At 41.7% G+C, this 25,557-nt stretch overlaps 2 protein-coding genes across 2 annotated transcripts; both read right to left on the bottom strand.

Annotated features, from left to right (window-relative positions):
• Positions 1-2,505: 2,505 nt before the first annotated feature.
• On the bottom strand, positions 2,506-13,397 carry pde9ac (phosphodiesterase 9ac). Its single transcript, XM_035154679.2, has 19 exons — positions 13,276-13,397; positions 12,568-12,743; positions 10,838-10,908; positions 10,064-10,141; positions 9,914-9,957; positions 9,731-9,785; positions 9,399-9,469; positions 8,964-9,051; positions 8,792-8,870; positions 8,615-8,689; positions 8,434-8,520; positions 8,158-8,262; positions 7,850-7,932; positions 6,787-6,943; positions 6,503-6,616; positions 6,120-6,224; positions 5,879-6,007; positions 5,691-5,786; positions 2,506-3,097 (listed from the first exon to the last, which is right to left on the bottom strand). Exons 2-19 carry the CDS (start codon positions 12,634-12,636, stop codon positions 3,050-3,052), a joined length of 1,554 nt encoding a protein of 517 aa, XP_035010570.1. The 5' UTR covers positions 12,637-12,743; positions 13,276-13,397; the 3' UTR covers positions 2,506-3,049.
• A 3,278-nt stretch (positions 13,398-16,675) lies between these two features.
• Positions 16,676-24,285, bottom strand: hepacama (hepatic and glial cell adhesion molecule a). Its single transcript, XM_035154688.2, has 7 exons — positions 24,008-24,285; positions 21,341-21,688; positions 20,438-20,719; positions 18,939-19,029; positions 18,595-18,662; positions 18,399-18,469; positions 16,676-17,540 (listed from the first exon to the last, which is right to left on the bottom strand). Exons 1-7 carry the CDS (start codon positions 24,099-24,101, stop codon positions 17,178-17,180), a joined length of 1,317 nt encoding a protein of 438 aa, XP_035010579.1. The 5' UTR covers positions 24,102-24,285; the 3' UTR covers positions 16,676-17,177.
• Positions 24,286-25,557: the final 1,272 nt, after the last annotated feature.

Genomic DNA, 25,557 nt, shown 5'->3' with positions numbered 1-25,557 from the left:
AACAAAACGTCATGAGTTCTTCCCGGGACCGTGCTGCATCCTTCCACCAAGTTCCATGGTTGAGTTGTTTTCGTATAATCCTGCTAACAATCAAACAACCTAACATAGATGCAAACGTAACCACCTTGGCCGAGCTAATAATATATAATATGTAGTGCACCTTGTCTAAACATGTCTGTAGAAACTCCCTTTATTTATGTGTAGCGGAGCTTTAATCAGTGGCAGGTTGCTGTCAACACACTGGGTGATGTTATGTGGAGAAGGTGATGGGTAATTCCATTAATTCAAACAAGACACGCACTCATGTGTTTACTGACTATCTCTCCTCTCAGCTGTGACAATAACATGTGGGCTACTGTTTTTTTATTTTATTTATTATAGTAGAATTGCACACAAAAGACAAGATTACAATGGAAAAAGCAATAAGACGATTCACACGTGAATAAAAAAGTGAGATTTATCATATGATACTACAAACTAAAGGAGTGAAACTGAAGTTCAATACCTCCCGTTCTGGATTTCTCAATTCAAAAACACACCTGAATAAAAAGGGGAGTGTAATTAATGTCTTTGGTGAGTCATCCTGTTATTACTGTGTCTTAATATGATTTTTACAGAACTATGTAGGTGGTATTTGAAGTGGGAGATAAGGCAAGCAGGTGAGGCAATAACTGCTCTGGAGAAGCTAGTTGCCAAAAAAACTGTAATAAAAGCAGTGAGGTGTAGCTGGAGGAAAACCACCCATATCTGACATGGCTCAAAGGGAAGCTGGGGGGGGGTGCATGGTGCAGGCTGAGATAAGTAGCACCTTTGGGTGGTACATTATTAAATAACTAGTCGTATTTCATCACCTGTCGACTGTATTTCGAGCCCTCAAGTCCAAAATGTGGCAATAAAATGTGTTTCCATCAGGACGGTGGGTCTGAGGAGCTGTTCACACCTGGAGGAGGGAGGGTCTGCACAGTAACTCATAAACATCATGCAGCATCAGCCTGAGTTGTCAAAATGAAGATTAAGTTTGACTGTTCTTTCAGATGTAAAATGTCACTCATGAAGTGGCGTTAGTAATAATTCACCCATATAGACATTGATGAGAAGCATCATCTTTCTGAAAATGAAATATCTTTACCTCAGCCAAGGAGGTTACGTTTTTACTAATGTCCTTTTGTTTGTTTGTTGGTTGGTTTGTATGCTAGTTTGCAGGTGAGCAGGATTACACATAAACAACACAACAGATTTCCATGAAACTTGGGGGCAGGATGCAGAATGGGTCAAGAAATAACCCATTGAACTTTGGTGTGGATTGGGTTTTTCAGCATTTCACCATTTTCCCCCGGCGTTGTTTCATGGATCTTGATTTTAAAAAATCAGGCATAATAAGGGAACTACCATCTTTAACAATTTGAAATTTGATGCAGCTCCCTGGAGGTTTGTGCTTTACTTAGTACCTTTCTAGTGTTTGCGTGTAACATTCAAATGTTCATGAGTAGAAGTATGTGATTATCCTGCACTTAGTAAGAAAGGAAAACCATACAACACTTGTCAGGTTATTCAGTTGATTTAATGTGAAGTGCTGATGCCTTAATTTACACTCGCTGAGATGTGTTATGATGTTGGCAGAATCCACTTAGTTGTGATGGAGATGCACGTGTCTCACTATCTGTTGTGAGCATTTCAAAATGGATGAAAAGTGCTGGTGAAGTAGGAGCCTCTGAGCTTTTATGACGACAGATCCATCTCCACCAGGGAAACTCAATCTGCTGATGTGTAATACAGCTGAAAGCTCCAGTAAAAGCTGGTTAGGATTATAAAACTACTATTTGTGGTCATGATTATCTACAGCAATATAGTCACATGATGTTTATACTAATATACTTTGTACTATAATCGCTATATTTAAACAGATCAGTCACTGTTTGATCTCCAGCTCAAGATAACCCTGAGCCACTGTATGAAGCTTATGGAAAATGGAGTGTATGTATATGGCAAAGCATATCATAAGTATATCAAAGCACTTAACCATTCATTCAACCATTCATGCAAACATTCAAACATCAACTGTCAAACACAGGGGCAGTTTAGGCTTTAGTATCTTCCCCCGGGACACTTTGGAAAGCAGACTGGAGGAGCCAGGGATCGAACCACCAACCCTCTAGTGGCAACCCTCTCTACCCCCTGAGCCACACAAATGTATTTTTAACTTTTCTCCAACAAACCTTAGTTAGAATTTGTTGTTCTTTAATCAGATTTTATCACATGAAGTAATTTTGCCTCAACATGGACACACAGTCAAGAAAGAAGATAGTGAAATGTGCGTTGTCCTTCTGTATAAGTACTCCCTCAGAGAAACAGACATACAAAGCACAGTTTGACAAGTATTGTGAGACATTAAAACGTTTTATTGGACAAATTGTGTAACATCTTGAACAATATACATCCCTACGTGGCTTTATTTCATTAACAACTGTCGAACGTAAGAGAATAGTACTAGTATTGTGATGTTTAACCCGCTGTGTGTGAACAAAAAAAAGGAAAGCTGCATTTTTCTTGGAAAAACACTCAGTGCACCATGTCAGTGAGAAAATGTATTGCTACAGTGAGGTGAAAACATCCCACTTTGGTGCATTTTTATTTTTCTACTGGACAAAAAACTGAAGGAAATAAAAAAAGTTCGTTATTGCTGGTAGAATTTTCCTGAAACTTTGGTCCATGAGGCCAATTCTGCAGCTTTTGTGTATATTTTTTTGCACAAATGCACAATAAATCAATCTGGAATTAGGATTTGTTTTTAGAGAAACTGATCCTTCAAACTCTTGAGGCGCTATAGGAAGAGAGCACAACATAAACACCATAAATATGCAGAGAGGTCAGCAGGTCCCTCTCTTTTACATCCAGTGCAAAAAAGTCTAAGTCAAAGTTCAAGATGTGCCACCTTGATGCCTAAGTATAGTTCAGTGTGTAGCCGAGCAGTCTGCCTCTTTCCCCTCTTCCTCCTGCTCAGTGTGTCATCTTCAGCAAGAAGCCCAGAATGTCTTCATCAAGGCCTCGCTCATGTTTTGTTAAAGTCTTTCCTGAAAGGGATCACAAAAGAAGTGCCCTGTAACAGAACGTGAGCTGGGATTAGTTGGAGAGACACGACCCTGGGAGGAAAAACGGAAACTTAAAGTAGTTTTAAAAGAACACGAGAGAGCTGTGCCTAGATCAGCACAAACCATCAAGAATCATCCACCTCAGTGTTCATAGAAAACAAGAAAGGATTTGTTTGAAGTCGCCACAGAGCTGTGAGTGGGTATTGACTTCTCTCAGTGAAAGGTCAAAACTTACTCAGACTCTAATGGTTTTCTTCATTTTTTATTTCTGTGAAAGAGTTTAGTGTAAAACGACATGAAAAAAAGAGGCTTTGGTTTCAGTTCACGAGCAGACGGTTTTGTTTTTCTTTCCCACCACTTTGTTTTCAGCATCTCAGTCACTTTAACAGTAAAATAAGATTTCTATGATGGTGTTACAATCTGGCAATTAGAATATCAAAAACACAATAATTTGTACTTTGTGTTTTCTTGTATAATTGTTATTGTTTAATTATTTGATTTTAGATTTTTACTTCAGTCATTTTTGTGGGATTTCTTTCATTTTTCTTTGTGTCCGACATTGTTTTTTCTTTGCAGGCCATTGATCTTCTATAGATTGTTTTCAGACATGAACGTCAGACCCAATTTTCCAGACATTTTTCGTTTGCCTTTCACATATGAAGAATGCAGCAGGAGATTGTCCAGATCAGACGTGTTCGAAACAACAGGAACATTTACGGAGCATTCAGATGAAGAGTGGCGTCTGGGGGAGAGCATGACGAATAGATTGTGCTGAATGCAGGGCCTTAAAGGGGCCACAACAAAGGGGGCCAATTCCATGTCCACAATCCCTGATTCAATAAGGTGCACATGTAAGTCATTCCATGTTCTCTGTCAGCTACTATAGCTTTGAGCCACATATCATTGAATATATTCAAAAAAATTGTTGTTAAAAATAAAGACGACTGACAGGACACGGTTACTTCAGGGGCCAATTAGAATTCAGTTGGGGTCAGTACCCCCTGGCCCCGCCCCTGGATCCACCCCTGGCCTTGTATCATTAATTATCACCAAAAACTCTCTGGTCTAATTTTCTTTCCAATTTGACATCTTCATCTGCATCTTCTTCTTGCTCACTGTTCATTTTCTGGATATTTTCCTGCTGCATTCTCCTGCCACGCCCCCCTAGATTTTTCTAGGGGGGGCGTGGCAGGAACTGACTCAAACATTTGCGTTGTCACATTCAGCCCCTCCGGACAAATTACGGGCAAATACCCGGACTTCGGCGCATGTCTGAAAGCAGCTGTACATAGCGTCACATTGGCCAACACTTTCTGATGTGGAACCAATTTAGCTCGAGCCGCCTAAATGGGATCGGCCCCCGTTTGCAAAGTGACGAGAATCCAAAGTGAGGAAAGCGCTGCACAGTCCTACGGAGATAGAGAGGGAGAGCTGCTGTGGAGAGGCCAGAGTGAGGCAGAGAGAGAGAGCACTCGTGACACTATCACTAGACACCAAAGCACAACCAAGGAGTCAGTTACTTTTACTTACACAGATACCACTGCACTCACTCACTGCAGAGCTTACTTCTTCTTCCCGCCTAATGACATATTTTCAGTTTTTTTCTTCTGTGCCTCATTGAACAAAAGACACACCTTTATGTTAGCACGTTGTAGTGTTCGTGACCCCACCCGAGTGAAAACAAACTGCATAACTGATAATTGGTGGTGTTTTGTTGCTCCAGGTGAAAAAAAAAAGCTTCAGTGACAAGCTGAGGTGTCTAAGTCGACTTGAATTTTGTTTACCTGTTTTCATCACTGCAGGAAGCACAGGTATTATTGTGTTAGCGCTTTACACTTCCATTTACAAACCCCGCCCCCAGTTCCACATGTCCTCACAGGCTTGTTTTTCGACCATAAAGCTTTGTTTGCTGCGTGTGTGTGCAGGCTCAGACCAGTCGTATTCCCTGGCTCGTTCCGCACACCCCCCCCCAAGTCACAATATGAAACTTGAATGTGAAAACAACCCATAAAAACAACAATATTCTCTTATTGTGATTATTTCACTTAAGAAGTTTAAAAATATATGTATATATTTCCCTGTTTTTTGTTCATGATAAATAGGAACGAAATGGGATTTCTGTATTAGTAAAATGTTATTTTTAAAAACGTTTTAATAGGGGGTTACATACAGGACTATTTATTGACTGGGACCAGTAACATCCTGGAGTCCCTGCTGGTTGCTTCAGGGGTCTGAGGATAAAAAAGTGTTGTAAACATATAGAAATAAAACTGAATTGACTTGCCTGCAACCAGTCAGAGCCAATAAATGCCCCTTCTGTTTTTTGTACATAGTAAACAAGTGTTTATGGGTGAGTTGTTGAGGGGCTGGAGGGAAGATATTTTGGCTTTTGTTACTGTTTGACAGAGACAAACTAGCTGTTTCCCACTCTTTACAGTCTTAATGCTCAGCTGGGATCACTGGCTGTGGCCTTACACCATGTCTACACAGGAGGCCGAGATGAGCACAATGCATATGTAGGTCACACAATCTTTAGCAGCAGTCAGAGCCCATCTCACTTTACACAAAGACAGACAGATGGATGGATGGAATTGGTCTTACCTCTGTCATGGCGTCATCGATCTGTTTCAGCTCCTCGTAGTGATCGCGAGAGTCTCTCAGAGGCTGAACCATGATCTCCTCGATCTGAGGGAACAGCTGTGGGGAAAAAACGCCGCAGCATGAACGTGACCTGTCAACCGAGGAGAGCGTGATGAAATAGACACACACCCACGAGGGCAAGGCTCTACCTTCATGACCGTCTCGAACATCGGAATGAGGACAAACTTGATGAATCCGATTTGAGCGGTGGGTTTGGTGACTTTGTCTCTGTCCATGAAGGGAGCCACGGGGAGACCTTCGGACTTCTCTCTGTCACTCTGGAGAAGACAGAGGAGGACTTGTTGTTATTTCGCCCTGTGTGCCCTCTTCCTCATGCTGATTACATCCTGGATTTAGGGGTAAATGTGAAGGCTTTAGTTTAAGGTTCACCTGCATGAAGTACTCCTGCAGTAGACAGTCCACCCATGGCTCAGCCACCTCAGTCGGCCTCACTTCGTTGGAAATGTCACAGCACTTGATCAAAACCATCTTCAGCTGAAAACACAATCGTGGACATTAAGAACACGAGCTGAGGACAAAGAAGCCTATTCATTATTACACTGACACACACACACAAACACACACACACAAGTCTGTCTTACAGCGTCCACTGTTTTCCTGTGGCCGCCCTCACAATTACACTATTACAATCCAGTTGGCTTCTGCTAATTACTGCACAGACGAAGGATAAAGGCCCACTTGTTTGAATGTACAGTCCAGCAAACAGCTGGTGTCAGATGGAGATGCAATGTGATCTATTAAGACATACGTACACATGTCACATGCTCTTCATTGGTGAAATCAAAGCTGTCCACTTTTTGCTTAAAGGAGTCTAGTATCTCTCCATGTCTGGCCATGTCAGTGGCCAGGATGAGGGTGATAATGGCCTGAAAATGTAACAGACAAAATCAAAAGTGGGAGGGGAAGACATTTACTCACATTTTAAGTCATAAAATTACATTGGTCTTCAATGAAACCTGTCATGAATAGGGTTAGGGTTAGGGGTTACTACAGGGCTCCACTGCCCAGTAAATTGTGTTTTAACAGCACATTTCACCTGTCGGATCTGTTTGTAAGCCTCAGGATCCACGTTTGCAAAGATGTTGCACTCAGGAAGAGAAATGATCTGGAAGGCCACAGCACAGTGGTGGTTCTCCAGCGGAGATATGTCATTGTAGCGTACTGCCAGCTCTGTGCGGGCATTGATCTGATACCTGGTAGATGGATAACAGATGATTGAAAGTGTTATGGGGTTATGGGTTAGGGGGTTAGGGGTGATAAATAGGGGATACACATTTACATACATTGAGATGGTTAGGGCTAACCCTAACACTAAACCAATGCATTTTTTCTTTGCCCAGCCCTAACCTCGACCTAACCAAACTCCATCTATCCAGCCTTTTGACACAAATCCAACAACGTTCTTCTCAACCTTTTAACCTTTATCTCTAAGGCATAAACACGTAAAGATCAAATTATTGGGAACCCAACTCTAACTTCTCCTTTCACCCCAATCATTCTTATTTCTGTGGCAGGAATGCACAAAGCATAGAGAACTCTGAGTGATATGCGCCGGCACGTGCCTTGCCTTTGTCGCTCCACTTCCAACCACGTCAATCTGCATGGGGAAAGTCATTGTGACCGATTTATATTCCGAACCCTAAACCTTTCAACTGTCCAGTCGATGGACGAGAATTAGCAGTCATCAAGATAACTTAACACTGCCTAACCCTAACACTGAAAATTCTAATGTATGCATGTTTCCATCCACCATTATTTGCATATAGTCATTGATTTGGTTCATCAAGATGAGCACAAGGTGCCAGTGTGATTAAAAGCGAATTGAAAATGCATATAAATGATGAATTGTTAGTATTCTATCCTCATCATGTTTCCCTCATAAGAGAGCCCCTCGCTTTCCCCGAAAACCACGACAGGAAAACAACATGATAATCTGGATCGGAGTGTTTTCATACCAGCACACTATCCATGCTGAACTACTTTCACAGCTCATCGACAACAGTGTTGTGGTGGGGATGTCAAAACATGCTGGGGGTCAATGGGCATCAGCACTGCTCTTATCTGTAAACACCTCTGCAGAACAGAAAGGTGAGTCTTACGTGTTGTTGTAGCCGGGGTGGTCCAGGTCATGGCACACTGCAGCTGTCATTAAAATGCCCATATCTGTGAGAGTCAGCTTCTCCTGGACAACAGGGAAGAGGTGTTGTCAGATAAAAGTACAAATTTCAAATCTGCACGTTTATTAATTGGTATTTCAAAGAAAGAGGAGTGTTTCTTAAAATGATGGCTTGTAAGAAATTATGATTTGTCCTGACCTGTCAAATATTTAGTAAATGCGCATGTTAAAGGGTGGATGATTATTTGACGTGCACGAACACACACTGTTCTGACAAATTTTGCGGTTTACCTGCAGGTTGCAGAGGTGAATCATGCCGTACATCATCTGGCTCACGCAGAAGCAGTGACGGAAGTTGTGAAAGGGGTTGTTACGGTAGTTCTCCTGAATCCCCAGCTAGAAGAAACACAGTTATTCGCTCAATGTGCTTGCTACAGAATCTTAAATCAAAAGTGTCTCTTGGCTTGAACCCATTAAAAATAATTTTCTGAGTTAAAAAGCTTTGAAATCTGGACCACGTGCATCGCAGGATATAAGACAGTACGCCCTCTATTGCTCTGACTTTACCAGCCAGCGTTTGAGTGTGATAGGGTTCATGTTGAATTCCTTCACCAGCCCCAAGTCATGGTACATGTACTCCAGACAGCTCAGCATCTGCCGCAGCAAAGAAAGAGCAAAGAAATCCGTCACTTTGTTGACCTGGAGTGGAAACGGCTGATTTTAGTCCAATGGCGATTTATCGACAAACCTCGTTGTGTTCCCAGTGCCACACGTCGAAAGTTGGCTTCTTCAGGGCTTCTATGGTCTCCTGAGACAGTGTGTACTGAACATGCCAAATAAAAACAGTCATCAGAACATCAGCTGCAGACCGTCAGAAGGCAGCTTTGTCTGGGAGTGAAGAGAGGATCTATCACAGTGGACGCACCTTTGGGTAATTGGGGACATCTCGTCGAGGAGTGACCTTCTTCCCATCGTCGAAGTTGTATTTGCACTGACAGCTCACTCTGAGATGGCAAGTACAAGAAAAAAAACTGGGATATTACATTTGATATCAGGTTTTTATGGATGAACAGGAGTGTGGAGTGTGTTCATCTCACCTGCCGGCACCTCTCGAAGTCATCTCATCTCGTAGCCTCCTCAGGTCGTTTTTACACTTCTCAATCTCCACCACTTTCAAGCCTTCCACTGCAAAACAATCACAAGTAAGAAGTTTCCAGTTGAATTATTTGATTACCTCCGCCACGGAGGTTTGTTTGTCTGTTTATCATTTAGAGGGATTGCACGGAAACTACACTGGACGGATTTCCATGAAACTTGGTGGAAGGATGTGGTACTGGTCAGGTAAGAACCCATTATGATTTCCTACAGACCCAAGTACAAATCCGGATATAGTGAATTTAAATCTTGTTTGATATGTGAACTGAGGTATGCGCGCAACTGAATGTTATTGTAGTAGTTTTGTAATATGGTCATTCAAAATTGGGTTTCCTCTGAGATCCCTTCAGATACACCGTCAACAATGTACGACTCACGTTCCACTCTCTTCTCCAGCATGGCGAGCCTGTTGGTGACCTCAGTCTTCAACTCGTTGATGCGAAAGGCTCTGTGAGAGAAAAGCAAATCACGAGGATCGATGACGATAAGAAAAACGACATAGTTCATTTGTTAATCACAAAATAAATCCGGAAAGTGACCTAGACTATAAAAGACAAAGGTGAAGGAGGTTGTTTTCTAATTGAACTCGGCTCTGTGGGTGTCAGCGTGTGTTACCACTGTAAAGCAGCGGTGCCTGGTATGTGTGAGTTATGTGTGAGGGTGGGGAAGGGCAGGCTTCAGCCATAATATAAACAACGGAGAGGGTTACCTGCTGAACTGCTCAGCCACCTGGGACAAGACGTTCTGAAACATGTCCTCCTTGTCTGCGGACACAAACACAATCCTGATCAGTCATTGTGAGCAGAGATCACCTGGTCCACTACTAGTATCACAGTGGAAGTGCTGTTGATGTGTGTGTTAGTCGAGTGACGGACAAACACAGGCAGTTTACCTCCGAGTTGACCAGTAGGCAGAGGGACGACTTTGTACAAAGAGCTGCGAGGAAATCAGACGTGCGATCGTTATTATTCAAATATGAACTTCAAAAGGTCTTTGTTGTGATTTTCCATTTTCATGGATGTAGAATAATTTGTGTTGTCACCTTGGAGAGTTGGTGGGCATGGTGGGGTCAATGGAGACCATGGCACCTTCTGGATCCACCATCATGATGGCAGTGTTCCTGTCATGACAGGATGAGAGGCTAAGTGAGAACAGTAGAATCATCTGATCTCTAACCACTGCCCTTTGTTCATGTTTTGCCCCATTTCACTTTATTTCTACTTCATCAAGACACTGGAGGTCTGTTATGCTCTGAAAGTTATTAATAACATTTAAAGATATGTTGCTATAGGACACACAACATTTACATCTACTTGTTTCACAGCTGCTTCTATCCAAATGGTTATATCCAAAGGAAATTACAACCGAGAAAAAACCTTGAAGTGTAAAATTGTTTTGTATTTTATTTTATTGTTACACACATGACAAGATAATGTGCAAAGTGCCTAGAATGTATTATTTCAGTGGAAATAAAGCACATCATATATTGAAGTTATAAACATTTGCAACCTTCTTCACGGAAAACCAGTCAACTGACAGACCAGCGTTTGACAGGTTTATCCTCCCCAGTTAAAGCAGATGACGACCAGATCTTGCCTCTGTCATTAATCATCGCCTGCTTTGATGTGCATAGCTAAGGGAGTATGTCTTTGACTATTACGTGCATGTGTTCCTTCTCTGTCTCTGCTCTGCCGTGTGGAGCTTCTCAGAAATGTTTTGTATCCCTGGAGAGAAACCTCTTGGATGAGAGGGGAAACATCTCCCTAGCATCCACAAACAGCGTGACTCATGATGACCTGAATCCTCGCTGACAAACCTGGGAATGTTGGACGAGGAACACAGAAGCTCCTTGATGTCATACGGACTGCAGTGCCGACTGAACACCACCTGTGAGACACACACAGCAACTTCTCAGTTCAAATATAAACTAGCCTGTTTTGTTTTATTCATTTAGAAACAAGTTTTAAAGGACAAAGATGGCAGACGGTTGCAGATTTAAATCGAATCAATAATGTCCCATTGTTGTGGCATTAATGGCTTTCACGTCACGCTATTTAGAAAACCTCCTCTGCGGGTCATGAATCCAACACAGTGCAGTCTGTGTTTCTAAAGGCACACCTGCGCACAGCTGCACACAAACAGCTGCTGTGGTTTTGACATAAGGCCTCAGTGTTCTGACAGGGTATGGGGGGGGGGTTATCAAATTTCATGTTTTTTAGACCACCGGGTCACATGGGAGCGTGAAGTCAGGGTTGGTTTGCTTCATGGCTGAATGAAGCGAAGTCGGCGGAGAAACCAATGAGGGAGAGAGACGCAGTGAGAACGCATGAAACTCGCCAAGATCACCTTTATCTGTCATGCTAAAATAAATCAGATCGCTTTACAAAGCTCAGCACACTGCATGGTGTGTATATCTGTGTTGTGTGTGCATGGACCCTGGGAGAAAAGTGTGATCTTACATCTCAGAGTGAGCAGGTGTAGCAGACACACATTCAGCCTCAGGCCGTGGGCTTGGCGCTCTTGAAGAGACATGTGTCATCGCCAGCTCTCTACTTGAAGCACTCTACATCGGCCAGAGCAGCAAGTGTCTCATTTGTATTTATCTCAGTATGTTCGGAACGATCCAACACGAAACCCAAGCCTGAAAATATTTGTCACGACTGTGTTAGCGATCATTAAAAACGCTGCTCTGTTGATGGACGATTAAAGAGCTGAAATAGGTGATCGCTGTATGTTGTGTTACATTCCATATTTTACATTGCTGTGTTTTTGAGTAGTTGTTTAGTTGCTGCTTCTTCAAACCTGAGCACGAGGTAAGCAATAAAACCCAATCCATAATTTCTGTCAGAGCTGCAAGGCAGCAGAAATGGTGTGTGAGCTGCTAATAACAGGTGTTTATTTCTGTCAGTAACACCTGTAAGGCAAACGCACAACCGTCTAATTTGAGCTTCTCCTCAGGTGACTCGGTCCATGGGGAACACTTCCTACATGAGTCAAGGAGGTGAATTATAAAGTGAATTTTTTAATTGACATAGTTAAAGTTATACAAGGTTGCTTTTTTTTAATTAACCTCAATATTGTAATCTGTTTATTAAAGTAGCAACAATAATTTATATGTAATGGATCCGATTACCTCTAATTATTTAATTAAAGACTTCAACATCTTTAATTATGATTTTATCTATTTTATCTATAGGTCGCCACATAATCCACATGCAAACATAGTTCTGATTCATAGAATAAATAGTGTAAGAGTTTTAAATGTCTTTGCTTGTCCATATTTTACACATTTTACAAATTAAATCTTGAAATTTGTGTATGTCCAACATATCCAGACCTTAATTAATTAATATTTACCAGCACTTTTATAAACAAAAGTGTTTTACGTGTTCATGAAACTGGTCAATGTTTTGGTCAAATGAGCTAATTTCCCACATCTCACGTACATCTCTCACAACAACACTGTGAGTTATCAGCGTGGTTTTAGAAATTTAAACACTAATAGAGATCCTCCATTTAATACATTTCCACTGGGAAGGGACCTACCTTTTGCACCTTGCCATCCACATCCAGGTAAATGGTTTTGGGGGCATAGGAGGAGGAGCTGGAGCCCATGTCAACCTCCCTCTCCTCTCTTACACACCCAGAGATATTTGGCTCGGATCCCTGACCAACCAACCTGGACAGCTAACAAACAGGGTCTTATCCTGGAGTAACCAACACTGAGGTGAACATATAAGGGGATAAGATAAGATAAGATACAATAAGATAAGATAAGATACAATAAGATAAGATAAGATAAGATAAGATAAGATAAGATAAAATAGGATAAGATAAGATAAGATAATATAAAGTAGGATAAGATAAGATAAGATGAGATAGGATAAGATAGACATCAGTAAAAGTAATAATAAGTAAACATGCAATTCTTTTAATATAAGGAATTATCCAGTGTAAACAGAATAAAGATAAGAGATAATACTATGAAATAAATTGAAATGAAAATCTCCAGCTAGGAAGAAAATAAATACACATTAAATGAGAACAAATGCAAAACCATCCCCAGGAAAAAGTAATTGTAAAACATGATGAATGAACTGGTCATTTACGTAAATATAATTTTCCATAAGACAATCAAAGAATAAATCATTCACTTTCAAGAAAATCAAAAATCGAATTATACATATACTGCATTTAAAAAAGATCACAGTCAAATCAATTTGTGAAAAGCAACAGCACATATGTTAAACTCACAGAGTCAGCGATGCAGTTTCCCCTGTGGAGACTGGAGGTAATGTCCCAGGTGCTGAGGATGCAGCTGACTCACATGCAGACGCCCTCACACACAAACCCACACGAGCAAAGGTGGAAGTGATGGGGAGGAGAGCGAGAGAGAGAGAGAGAGGCTGTGGGTTAAACAGAGGGTGAGGGAGGGTATGTGTGAGGCAGCCAGTTGGGTATGGAGAATTTAACTGGCACTCGTATCGGTTGCCAGGTGACTGTTACTATGGGAGAAAGAACCACCCCATCATCTTAAGTGGTGCATGGCGTGTACCTGCGCTGGTCACAGACGTCTCATCTGCAAACACAGATTTAACGTATTTAAAAGAAAATCACAATAAAAAAAACACAATGTGACTTGTTTTGAACAGCTATCTGATTGAAACCTGACTCGAGAATTATATTATATGTGTGCTCTATTGGAAACAGCAAGTATTGTTGGCCTCAGAGGCAAACAGTGTTCAAACCGAACTGATTAGAGCACTCAACAGTACCTGGAAAATTATATCTTATCAGGGTGACTCTGCTGCTGAACAAGGGGGGGGGGGGCTGTTCTTTTTCTGTCTGATCTGCATGAGTTCTACAGTTTGTTTGATTTGTATTTTCTATCTCTCTCTGTGTGTGTGTGTGTGTGTGTGTGTGTGTGTGTGTGTGTGTGTGTGTGTGTGTGTGTGTGTGTGTGTGTGTGTGTGTGTGTGTGTGTGTGTGTGTGTGTGTGTGTGTGGTCCACTCACCCACTCCAGTGTTCAGAACAGGTCCAGCAGATGGTTTGGTCAGATGACTTATGCAAAGCACTCGAGGAGATTTCAGGGCATTTCATTTTTTAGCAATCCATTTATGATTGAGCATGGACAGTAAAATAAATATACTTTCAAAATGTCAAAACCTGCATTTTCTAATAGCATCTCAGAAATTGTTAAAGCCTCAATGTCTGGGCGCATTTTGGGCCAAGTCAATTCCTTGTGTTTTGTCCGAAATCTCAAATTCTCAAAATAGAAAGTCTCTTCTACAGTGTGTAAATGTGCATCGAGGCTTTTGTGACATCCTCCATCATTGGACCCTCAGAAGAAATACTTAGTTACTTTACTAAATAGAAATGATAATTCTATTGGTATTGAAAGTCCAGCAAACATTCTCCTGAAGTAAATAAGCTTTATCAGCAAATTTATATGAAAAGTTCTCATTCTGCAGAATAACGGCCCCTGTTACTGAGATATTATAATATATCACAATATTAGATTATTAGTACTGATGTATGAATGTATAAGAAGCGTGTTATTGCCGCAGCTGTTCGGGTGGAGGTAGTTTTAACTGCTTTATATAGAGATGGACATTTTGAGGAGTTGGGCTCCTCCAAAGAGTCACAAGATAAATCTCAGGGGCTGTGAAATAATAATCCACACTTAAAATATTATAATATTTAACTTACTTGGGCCTTGAACAGTTATTTAAATAAATCATCCGAGACATTTAGGGGGTAGGTGTATCTTTGCCGGCAAGACATTGATTTCTTTTGTGAAAGCAATGGACATGAACTATCTGACTCTGACAGATCCTGACCTACAGACACAAGAAGCCAATAAGAGCTTTCAAACAATAAAGTCACCCCCGTCCTCTGGGATTTTCACATCAACAGGCTGGTGTGAACGAGGACATTAGTGAGGAGGCTAATCCAGGCAGGAAGAGGAGGTCATTAATTAGAGATGGTGAGCATCTTAGATGATCTCTGTTCAACTCATGGGACACCTACTTGCGTGCAGAAACACAGACGCACATACTTTCTGTGGGCAGATGTGATGCTGCTCCCCAGAGTCTGATTACTGCCGCTGCCACGCTGGAGGAGAGGTGGTACGTAATGTGATAGAACGTGTGACCAACACACAAAACGTTGGAGACCAAAAAAAAGCCAAGTCCAAGCTGAATATGAGAGGTCCAATCTCATCATCTGAGGAAATGAAGCCACAAGTGATTATGCACATGTTTGTGAGTGTGCTTGCTCGTGCTGTGTGCCCGGTCCTGCTGCATGTGTATTCATGAGTCTGTGCACAGAGGAATAGAAGACCACAAAGCCCAGATCAAAAACATGGGGACGTCATCTGCTTATGCAACCACAAGACTCATCACACCTTCAGCAATGGACGACGCAGCTCGGGGATAAAAGCAGCAAACCAGGCAGATCTTCATGACAAAAGACGTCCAGCTGGTCGTGTGAAGGGAACACATTTCACTGATAATAGTGTGTGTGTGTGTGTGTGTGTGTGTGTGTGTGTGTGTGTGTGTGTGTGTGTGTGTGTGTGTGTGTGTGTGTGTGTGTGTGTGTGTGTGTGAGTGTGCACGTGTATTAGTTCACCTCACGGCTGAATATAACCCAGCACATCCTTTAATCTTTTCATTCCACGATGCCTAACATGGTTTTTGTGTAAAAAAACAAACATGCAATTCAGTGAAAATGTAATAAAACCCATATTAGATATATTACTGTTATACATACACACAAATGTCATAATTCCAGGTATGGTTTGTCCATAAGTAATCATATTCCTACTTGTATGGAAAAAATCCTATTCACATAAATCATTGGGGTGGCTGTGGTTCAGGGGGTAGAGTGGGTTCCTCTAACCAGAAGGTTGCTGGTACGATCCCAGTCTTCCCCTTCCACATGCCATGCCGTTCTCATAGAAGTCAAAAGTGTTGCACATGGATCCACTGTGTGAATGTGTTCGTGAAAAGCTTAGAGCTTTTAATGGTCATCAATACTAGAAAAGCTCAACATAAATACAGAGCATTTAGTATTAGGAGGCTCCATGATTGAAGCGAGTGGCCTGCATTATTCAGAACTCACCGTAGATTAACTCTTGGAGGGCACATAACAGCCTCCTCCTGACATTCATTTGATCTATTTATTTTTCTATATTTAGAATTGTTTTTGTGATGATTAAATTGGAACATCCCCGTTGACCTTCCGATGTCGAGTAAGTGAAGAGCGAGGGCTCCGCTCAGACAGGATGCAGTTCTGGCAGCGAGAGGCGTCTTTTTCCATGTGTCAGAGGCACGGAGTCATCGGTTAGCCATGTGTCTGCTTTAGATAAAGTAAAAGGGATGAAGCTTCCAAAGCAAAACACCAAACCTGGCAAAAATATATAAAATGTCATATGCAAATTAAATGGAGCAAAAAAGAGTAAATATACAATTTAAAGGAAATCTGCCTCTTTAGAACTTTTCCCAGTCATGTGTACATTAAAATACAGTATTTTTAGTAAATGTGTGGGTGACATCTGATGGACAAGACAGGAATTACACACGAGCTCAAGAACAGGACAGACAAATGATAAAAACTGTTTGGTGATTGTAACAAAAATAATAACGAAGTACAAACTATTTAAATTACTTTATTACCTTAGATTATACAATGACCTAATATAGAATAATAACCCAATTTGTGGTTTAAATTTTTTAAAAGAAAAGAAAACAACCAACCCCCTCAACAACAATTTACTTACATATGTACAGGCACTTATCAAACGTTCCCAGTAAAATTCACATTGAAACAAAAAGTAAAATATATATCAGAGCTGGTAAGTCTGTTCTGTCTCAGCATCATTTTCAGGATACACTACCTGTAAAATATATGTTTTCCTATGAGAGGATATCATCAAAAAAAACTACAGACATTGTGGAAAACCACAGAGAAATTGATGATAAATAATGGAATATAAAGAGTTAGCTGAAAGGGAACTCATCTCTGATCCTAGTGCATCAAATCCAACATCCTCCTTTTCCTCAGGACGCAGCAGAAGAACAACAAACTATACATAAACTTTACATATCACAGAATGAAAGCATACTTCCCAGGGAGGTTGAGAAACGTGCGGCCATCATTGTTGGGGTGGACAGTGAGTCTGATCACTGGGATCTGGACCCTCTGCCTCTATGGGCAGGTGGCTGGTTGGGATGCCCACGGGGGGACGGACCTTTCTTATTGGGCTGAAGCTGCGTGGAGACGACCCGGGGGAGTGAGCAGGGGAGCGGACGGGCAGCAGTGCAGGACCAAGAGGGGGCTGTGGGAGGGGTAGTGCTAGTGGAGAGGGGCTGCGGGGGTACCTGCGAGGGGCAGACCAGATGGGCCGCTCAGTTCTGTTTGAGGAGGGGGGAAGGACGGGAGCATAGATAGCAGGGATACTCATTTCTGATTGGCTGAGAGTGTTGCCAGAACATTCTTCCAAACGCTCCAGAGTCTCCTGAAACAACAAGAAGATGCATAAGCTACAATCATCTGTGGTGTTTTATCTATGATTGTAATTCTAAAGGTTCATTGTGTCAGATTTAGCTGAAAGGCATCTATTGGCAGAATTTGAATATGAATATGAAATAATCATAGTGATGTTTTTACTTGTGTGTTTCATCTAAACTTTATATTTATATCTAGAGTGTCCTCTCTACAGAGGCCGCCATGTTTTTTACAGTAGCCCAAACTGGTGAGGTGAGGGGTATTCAGCTGCAACATGCAACTTCACCACTAGATGTCACTAAATGCTACACACTGAACCTTTAATGAAGCTGTAATTTGTACCATAATTATGAAATGTTTCGCAGCATGGTTCTATGGGTGGCAGTGAAATATCTCTTCATGATTGTTTGCAATGAGCTAACATGATCCCCAGAGAATGAATGACTGAGGGATGAATGAGTAATGAGTAAAGTTTCATTTTTTGACTTTTAGGGAAAAAATGTGGGGTGGATGAACAATTTTTAACCCCAGACCGTCATTGTCCTCAGGGGGATAAAGCCTGATGACTTAAGTGGTCCCCTGACCTCTCCTCTAGCGCCACCGATAGGAGAAAAAGTAATTTAGTAGTTTTCAATTAAAACCAATAGCACACTGTCTCATTGCAATCATGTATTATTTGCTCTTATTTGTTCTTCATTTAACAATTATCCTGTTTCAAACTTGTAAAGCACTTCGGGAACATTTTAGTTCATGGAAAAGTGTGAGGAGCTTTTCAAAATTGTATTATTATTATTATTATTATTATTATTTCATTGTTTTAAGGCTCGATGTTGCACGGACATTTTGGGAGGAAAAAAGAATGACTTACATCTTCATTGAGAACGTAAAGAGGCATTGGACTCCTTCGACCGAGTGTAGTTGGTTTCGGTACAACATCCACTGCAAACACATATATACATTTTAGAAATGGGTCACATTCTGTGTTATTAAAGTGTGAAATAATTCTTCGTGACATGGGTCAAAGGTTAAGTTTTGTGTTTGTGTCGTTTGTAGCTGTTTCTCACCGTCGTGGCCATTTTCACTCTGCTCTACATAAACAGGAGCTCTTTGGGGGACGGGTCGATGCTTCTTTCTACAACAAGAAGAAAAGAACTCCTTAAAACACATCCAACCATCAAGCTGCAGGTCGATGTGCTCTCCAATTTTCCACTACATGTTCAGAGTGGTGGAGTTGACACTGTGGAGCCACTTTAGACTCTAGTCACATCCTTAAGAGCAATATCAAAGCCAGTGAGAGAGAGAGAGAGAGAGAGAGAGAGAGAGAGAGAGAGAGAGAGAGAGAGAGAGAGAGAGAGAGAGAGAGAGAGAGAGAGAGAGAGGAGGTAAAAGAAGAAAGAGTAACTCTCACTTGGAAGGTTTCCAACAGGCACACACTGTAACCAGGGTGATTAGGAGGAATATGCCCCCGGTGGACAGGATGATGTATAGCGAGCTCCGTCCTGAACCAGAGTGAAACAGAGAGGTTTATGAGGACAAGAGAAGAAAGAAAGAAAGAAAGAGAGAGAGAAAGACATTGTCAGTAACAGCCTGATAAGAGCAGAGCAATTCCCTCTCACTGAAGCACTAACTTGTAGCTTTGCTTCACTTTTGCTTTTCAGCTCTTTTTCACTATTTTATCCATTTTGTCTTGACACTGGGAAAATAAAGGTTTCAAAGAGTAGGTCTTTAAGGCAACAGATTGTTATTTTCTTCTTTTTGACTGTAGGCTTACAATGAAACATGACCAGGATATGGAGCAGGGGGAGCGTTCAATTCTTTTCCCCGCTGCCTGCTAAGTCTTCTGAGTGCTCTGGCAGTGAAGTAGCACATTAGGGTCGTCACTCGGAGACTTTGAGCCGCGCTCCTGCCCATGCAGAGGGAACAGAAAGCTGTTTGAGGGCCTGAAGCTGCCTCCTCATGCAGCACATCACAGTACAGCAATAATGAAGTCAGGATTACTGAGGTCCACTGAGGCAAAGCGTTCCCCCCCACCTGCCTTCTTTTCCTCTGCTCCCTCCTCATAAATAACTGTCCATTCATTGGATTAGAGTGCCTCGGCCTCGCGCTCAGTCTGACATGTAGTTCTATGCTGGCGCCCAGTAACAGCCGTTCGGAGCCAACTCTGCCGCACTTGGATTTGCACTTTGTTGTAAACAACATTGTTAGAGAGGCAGGCATGCAGGCCTGTGTGTAGGTCAGCATGAGAAGATAATTGCTTCTGTGAGCTGTAAATGGATGGTTGTTGAACAATGAGATAAAACAGAGTACTACAGTTTTCATAAGCAGCACAAAAGTGAAAAAAATATTTTCCTGGATCAGTTCCCTGATCCGGATTCCGTGCTAACATTTTATGGGTTCTTCCCTGACCCATGTCACATCCTTTCATGAAGTATCAGTTTAATCTGTTCAGTTGTTTTTGCAAAATCTAACAGACAAACCAACAAACACATGGTTTGGTGGAAACAGTCTCCTACATTTATATGATTTATAGTTATAGATATAGTTGCTATTTAATTTGCAGATTAGATTTTTACCCGTAAAAAAAATATTTTTTTAACATTTCTATAGATAAAATATGCAGCAGTTTGTACATCGGTTTACACTGACTCCACCTCAACTAGCTCCAAATGTAAACTTGTCCTTGCAGATGATTGTATAATAATAATTTATACTTATTTAATAATATAACCCATTTAATAGTATTTATCTTATAACATAACATAGCAATATAAAACTGAAACAGGGTTTTCTGCTTACTACAATTTGAGTATTTCTGCTGTGCTATGGAACGTTATCATAGCATCATCTCTTCCATCTTGATATAAACTTGTATGACTTGACATCCTACCCGTGTAACATGCCACCTACTGTAGACAGTGAGCTTGACAGGTGTGCTCTTCATGCTGCTGATGGGGTTCTCCACCGTGCAGCCGTAAATGTCGTCGTCTGACATCACGACTCGTGCGATGGTCAGCACCTTTTGGTCATGTGACAGCAGCAGGCGCGAGTCATTGGCCATCACCTTGCCTCCCTTCAGCCAACTGTAGATGGGCTTTGTGCCATTATCGTGGGAACAGTGCAGATGGAATTGCTCGCTGTACTCCAGGACGGACGATGCTATCATCTGGATGTAAGGTTTGGACACCGGAACTGAGGACGACAGGGCAAAAGACACAGGCAAATTCAAACTATGACAGGGAAGTTGATCTCTACTTACACTGAAAAGAGAAAGTTGTCAGTAAAAGGTACAACAAGAAAACAGCAATACGTAATAATACAAAATAAAATGCAATAAAATAAAATCTGCTGGGATAAAAACGTTCTCAACTCGAAAAGAAGGCCAAAGAGAAGAGATGTGTTGTTGGAACAACTTAAAAATAACCGCAATTGGTAACACACAACTTAAATCAGTTTTTTTCATATTAAAGGTAATTAATAACATAGTTGTGTTGATCGAATTTGTTATCTTTAAGTTGAACAAACTTAATTACTTTGTATGTTAACAACTAAAGTATTTATTTAGCAAGTTTTTTTTAACTGTGTATAAGAACAACGGAAAAGTGGAGTCACAGTTGATGCCTCAAAGAGAAAACCACCAACACGGTGAATCACTGTATCGTGCACTGAAAAAGTTAAACTTCATGATAATGACTTGCGCAACAGAATGTATTTTTAACAAGTATTGATTTTGCTCCAGCTCAGAACTGCTCTTCAGTTTGTGTCCGGTGGTTTGAAGTACAGAGAAATGAAGAGGATGGCAACTCTGCATACCATCCACAGTGAGCTCGGTGTAGTGCTCCCCAGTGAAGCTGTCGTCTGTGATGGAGATCTCCACTTCGTACGCCCCTTCGTCTGAGAGCTGCAGGTTGTGAAGCAGCAGCGACCCATTCTCGAACACCAGGACGCGGTTGCGGTACTCGGGCCTCAGGTTCCCGATGACCTCCGTCCCTATGGACTGCACAACGGTGATGGGTTTCTCTTTGCTCCTCTTCAGCTGCCACTTTATCACAGGCTTGTCGGAGCTGCTGCTGGAGTAGCTGACTGACAGCAGGGCCTCTTTGCCCACCGTGCCCCTCACCACCTGGCTTTGACTGGTCACATTCACCCCCGACACCTCACCTGGATAAAAACACGAAGAGACGGGGCTGAAGTCTCAAACTCTGGGAGTGTACAGAGAGGAGTACACGGATAGGGCAGTTTTGGGGGACAGTCACTATGCTGTCTTTGATGCTCTGCCACACTCAAACAATAGAGAACTCATTCAAAGACACACTAATTACTGCGACACTAATTACTACTATTACAAACTGAAATGGAAAATCAGGGCAGTGAATGGCCGGGATGCCGATGCACCAGAGTTAGAAAGTAACAAGACACTTTTATGTAGCTATACACTGATAAAAGAAAAGTGTTGGAACAACTTAAAAGAAATACTGAAGTGGGTAGCAAATAAAGTTTTTTTTAAATTTAAGTTAGCAATTTTTTTTATTTAACAAACTTCATTAAGTTGTGAAATCTATTGTAGTATTTCTTTAGTTAGTAAACAAGTCACCGTACAGTATAAATATACATGTACCCTCATTTAATTTTTTAATTCCTGTTTGTGGTCATAGTTTAGTTATTCACAACTACACCTAAATAAATGAATTGTGTTTGAGAGTATTGGATTTGCTGATTTTTATTTGCTTTTTTATCTGTTTTTCAACTAACTGTATACTGAGCCCTAGAAAAGATTGTTTCTATACAATTTGAACTCAACAATAGTAAGCCTGTTTAATTGTTTTAAATAATCACACAGCTAAAAGAATTAGAAAACATTGTAGGTGTTGCATTCTTAAAACTGTAAAAACTCAAATAAAATATGGTAGTTTAATGAGAGTTTTGTGACAATATCACCACACTTACAGCACAATGTAAGTGCTGTAAGTGTGGTGATATTGTCACTTGAGTGCAGAGGCTGCCTTTTCATCTCTAAACTCCTTTCCCAGTTCTATTTGCCACCACTGCTGAAAATATATTTAGTATTGCTTTTTTGCGCACCATTCACTTTGTAAACAATTATATATAATATCTCACTGAACTCTAATGATGTGGATTTTTAATACAATTCACACTCATTTAACTTACTAAGAAGCCTCAAGGTCTTTTTTTGTTAATATATCATGACACTTTGAGAAAGGACCTTTGTTCTTTGAACCATTATCTGCTGTTACTCAGTTACAGAGTTGATGAATAGAAATTCTGTACTGTGCTTTTAATGTGCTCAAAAACATGCACATATGTCACTTTGCGATGTCTAGTTATGTCTTGATCACTAATCTCAGAAACCCCCCGCCACAGGGATTCCTCTTGACCCCCCTCGCCGTGAACAAGTAATAACTAATTTTGATTTGTGCTCCTCAATTATCCTCCAGCTCCCGCAGGGATACGGGGATGAGGTGTTACAGTGAGGAGCCACATTTCATCCTTTATAGACGAGGCCTGTCTTGGAAACCAAACGCAGCGAAGCTATTATGTTCACAGTGGAGGCTCCTATAACTCAGCTGTAGCTAGACACATGGAGGTCTAAACATTGGCTTCGGGCCTTCGAGGGGCATCCTACTGTTCGGCTTTCAACGATTGAGAGAATTGACCCTGGAGAGAGAGGAGAGAGGGAGAGAGGGAGAGAGGGAGAGAGGGAGAGAGAGAGAGAGAGAAAGAGAGACTCTGCACTGTTAGCTATTCTTCGCAGTGAGGCAGTTAGCAGGGCATCGCCTCATTGCTGTGGCAACCATTTGGTCCGCCTGACAGGGGTTGCCAAGGCAATAAGACAAAGGGCATGATTGTTGGAACTAGTTTCCTCCACTGAAAAGAGTGTGAGAGGGTTAGAGAGGGAGAGAGAAAGAGAAACTCTTTGTCACTGGCGAAGTTGGAGATAGACACAGGATCCAGTGATTCTACTAAAACCGACTTGGTTTGGTAAACTGGACCCTTGTTACGGCCGTGAAATCAAATGAAACATTTTGAAAAGCAAAATAACCACGCGGTTAAAACCTTTTCACTTTTTCACGTAAATGAATTTGCCTAATACACACACGGTATGCAGGCCCTGCCCTATTCAACACTTAACCTACACATCCCCTTCTTACACATGTACAATAGACACTCCAGGATCCTTTCCATCGAGCTGGAAACACACGGACAAGAAGAACATCTCTGACTAACTTAACCTGGATTAACTTCACTTCCAAGAGGGATAAAGGATGTTATGTGGTTTGAATTGACATAACGAGAGTGATCCAAAGAGTGTAAAGTAAAACAGCAAATGAATAACTGCAATTTCAGTTTTTGAGAAAAATTCCACTTGTTTTGCTCGTTATTTGAAAGTAACAGAAAAAGTCTCCGGCGAATTCTCCATCCTCTAATGTCTGGATAGGTCAAACAAACGTTTGGACTCACCTGTGACGAGGAGGAGGAGGCCAAAGAGCCACAGCAGCGCAGGAATGTCGGTGATACTGTCGCTGCTAGAGGAGGTCTTCCTCTTCACCTTCATCTTGAGTCCTGGGCAGAGTCTTTCTCCCAGTTAGTGAGCATGGTTTATCCACCCTGGGCACGTCCCTGCGGCTCCACACTCTCTCCACCACACTGCCTGCCTGCCTGCCTGCCTGCCTGCAACACTGGCCTCTGCCTGGTCACACTGAGCCCCTACTCTCCACACAGCACCCCAGTCACAGCCAACAACAGCCAACTGTGTGTGTGTGTGTGTGTGTGTGTGTGTGTGTGTGTGTGTGTGTGTGTGTGTGTGTGTGTGTGTGTGTGTGTGTGTGTGTGTGTGTGTGTGTGTGTGACTGTGTGTGTATGTTTGAGTGAGACAGAGACATAGTGTGGATGAGCTCCCCTCTTCCACTCCACACTGCCTTTTCAGAAAGGAGCTAAACGAAAAATAACGTTTGCCTCTTTAGGTGGTTACATAGCTTTAGGCATCTGTTATTTTTGAGAGCTTTCCGAAAAGAAAGTGCTGTCTCTTTTCCCGAGTTGAGATTCTTTGCTAGGATTGCTGCCATAGCTGCAGCTCTCGAGAGGAGCCCACTTCAAGCTCCCAAATGTCTGAGTCTGAAAAACAATTCACTTCCCCTTTTCTCTGGCCCACTTTTGTCATGTTCTCTTTCTCTGGACTTAAGCTTCACAATAAATTCACAATCTGTCACTTGGCATCCACCTCTGCTGTTGACTAACACACACACACACACACACAGCCTCGAAGCACTTTGTTCCAGCGGTATGTGTCAGGTGCATGATTCATGTAACTGTGCCTGTCTGAGAGCTGCGTGATAATACAGGCAACAAATAAGACGAGATAAGAACAACTTGTGCCTGTTTTGTCCTCTAGGTGGTGTAGGAGCTACACGAGGGTACTGAAAAGCAATTTAAAAAAAAAAAATCAACAGCGCTGGTCATGTTTTGACATTAAAACCGTGACCTATAATACAATCTTGTCTTTTTTCCCCCTGTCATTTATTCAAGTGCATCACATCAATCAAAGAGAAAATTAAAGGAAGGTGCTCTTTAAAAAGAACAGAAAGTCAGATATTAAAAACCTCATCGTACAAAAAATGGATTGTAGTGCTTTAGACCCATTTACCCTTCTCCCGACGCCTATTTACCAGTGAGTTCTAATGTCTTATAACCTGACATGCTGCCTATATGTAAAGGTACTGAGGGTTAAGGCCTGTTTGCATGTTATTATGTGTAATTTGCTTTTTGAGTATATAGCACAGCAGCCTTCTCTTGAGTTCTTGCAGCATTTTGTCTGACAACAGATCTGACAACAGAAAGCGTCAGGACTGTGGGAACCAGCGGCTGTTCTCTCCCAGGGCTCAGGCTGCTGTGTAGTCAACCATCAAAGCTAAAACCTCTCCCCTCCACCTCTGCCCTCGCTAAAAGCAGCGCCTCCCTCTTCCTCTCATCTTCGAACGCTCTCTAAATCAAGGGGGACACGTTGCAGTCAA

Source organism: Hippoglossus stenolepis, chromosome 4 (assembly GCF_022539355.2).
Source record: "Hippoglossus stenolepis isolate QCI-W04-F060 chromosome 4, HSTE1.2, whole genome shotgun sequence".
Classification (NCBI taxonomy): domain Eukaryota; kingdom Metazoa; phylum Chordata; class Actinopteri; order Pleuronectiformes; family Pleuronectidae; genus Hippoglossus; species Hippoglossus stenolepis.
This window is presented reverse-complemented; position numbering and strand designations above follow the sequence as displayed.

Coding starts and splice junctions, on each gene's coding strand:
- pde9ac (XM_035154679.2), bottom strand. CDS start 12,636: ATGGGCTCCAGCTCCTCCTCCTATGCCCCCAAAACCATTTACCTGGAT. Junction 8,871..8,963: donor ACTTCGAGAGGTGCCGGCAG/GTGAGATGAACA, acceptor TTGCCATCTCAG/AGTGAGCTGTCAGTGCAAAT. Junction 5,787..5,878: donor TGTTCGAGACGGTCATGAAG/GTAGAGCCTTGC, acceptor TTTTCCCCACAG/CTGTTCCCTCAGATCGAGGA.
- hepacama (XM_035154688.2), bottom strand. CDS start 24,101: ATGAAGGTGAAGAGGAAGACCTCCTCTAGCAGCGACAGTATCACCGAC. Junction 20,720..21,340: donor CACCGAGCTCACTGTGGATG/GTATGCAGAGTT, acceptor TGTCGTCCTCAG/TTCCGGTGTCCAAACCTTAC. Junction 19,030..20,437: donor TGTCAAGCTCACTGTCTACA/GTAGGTGGCATG, acceptor ACTCTGGTTCAG/GACGGAGCTCGCTATACATC.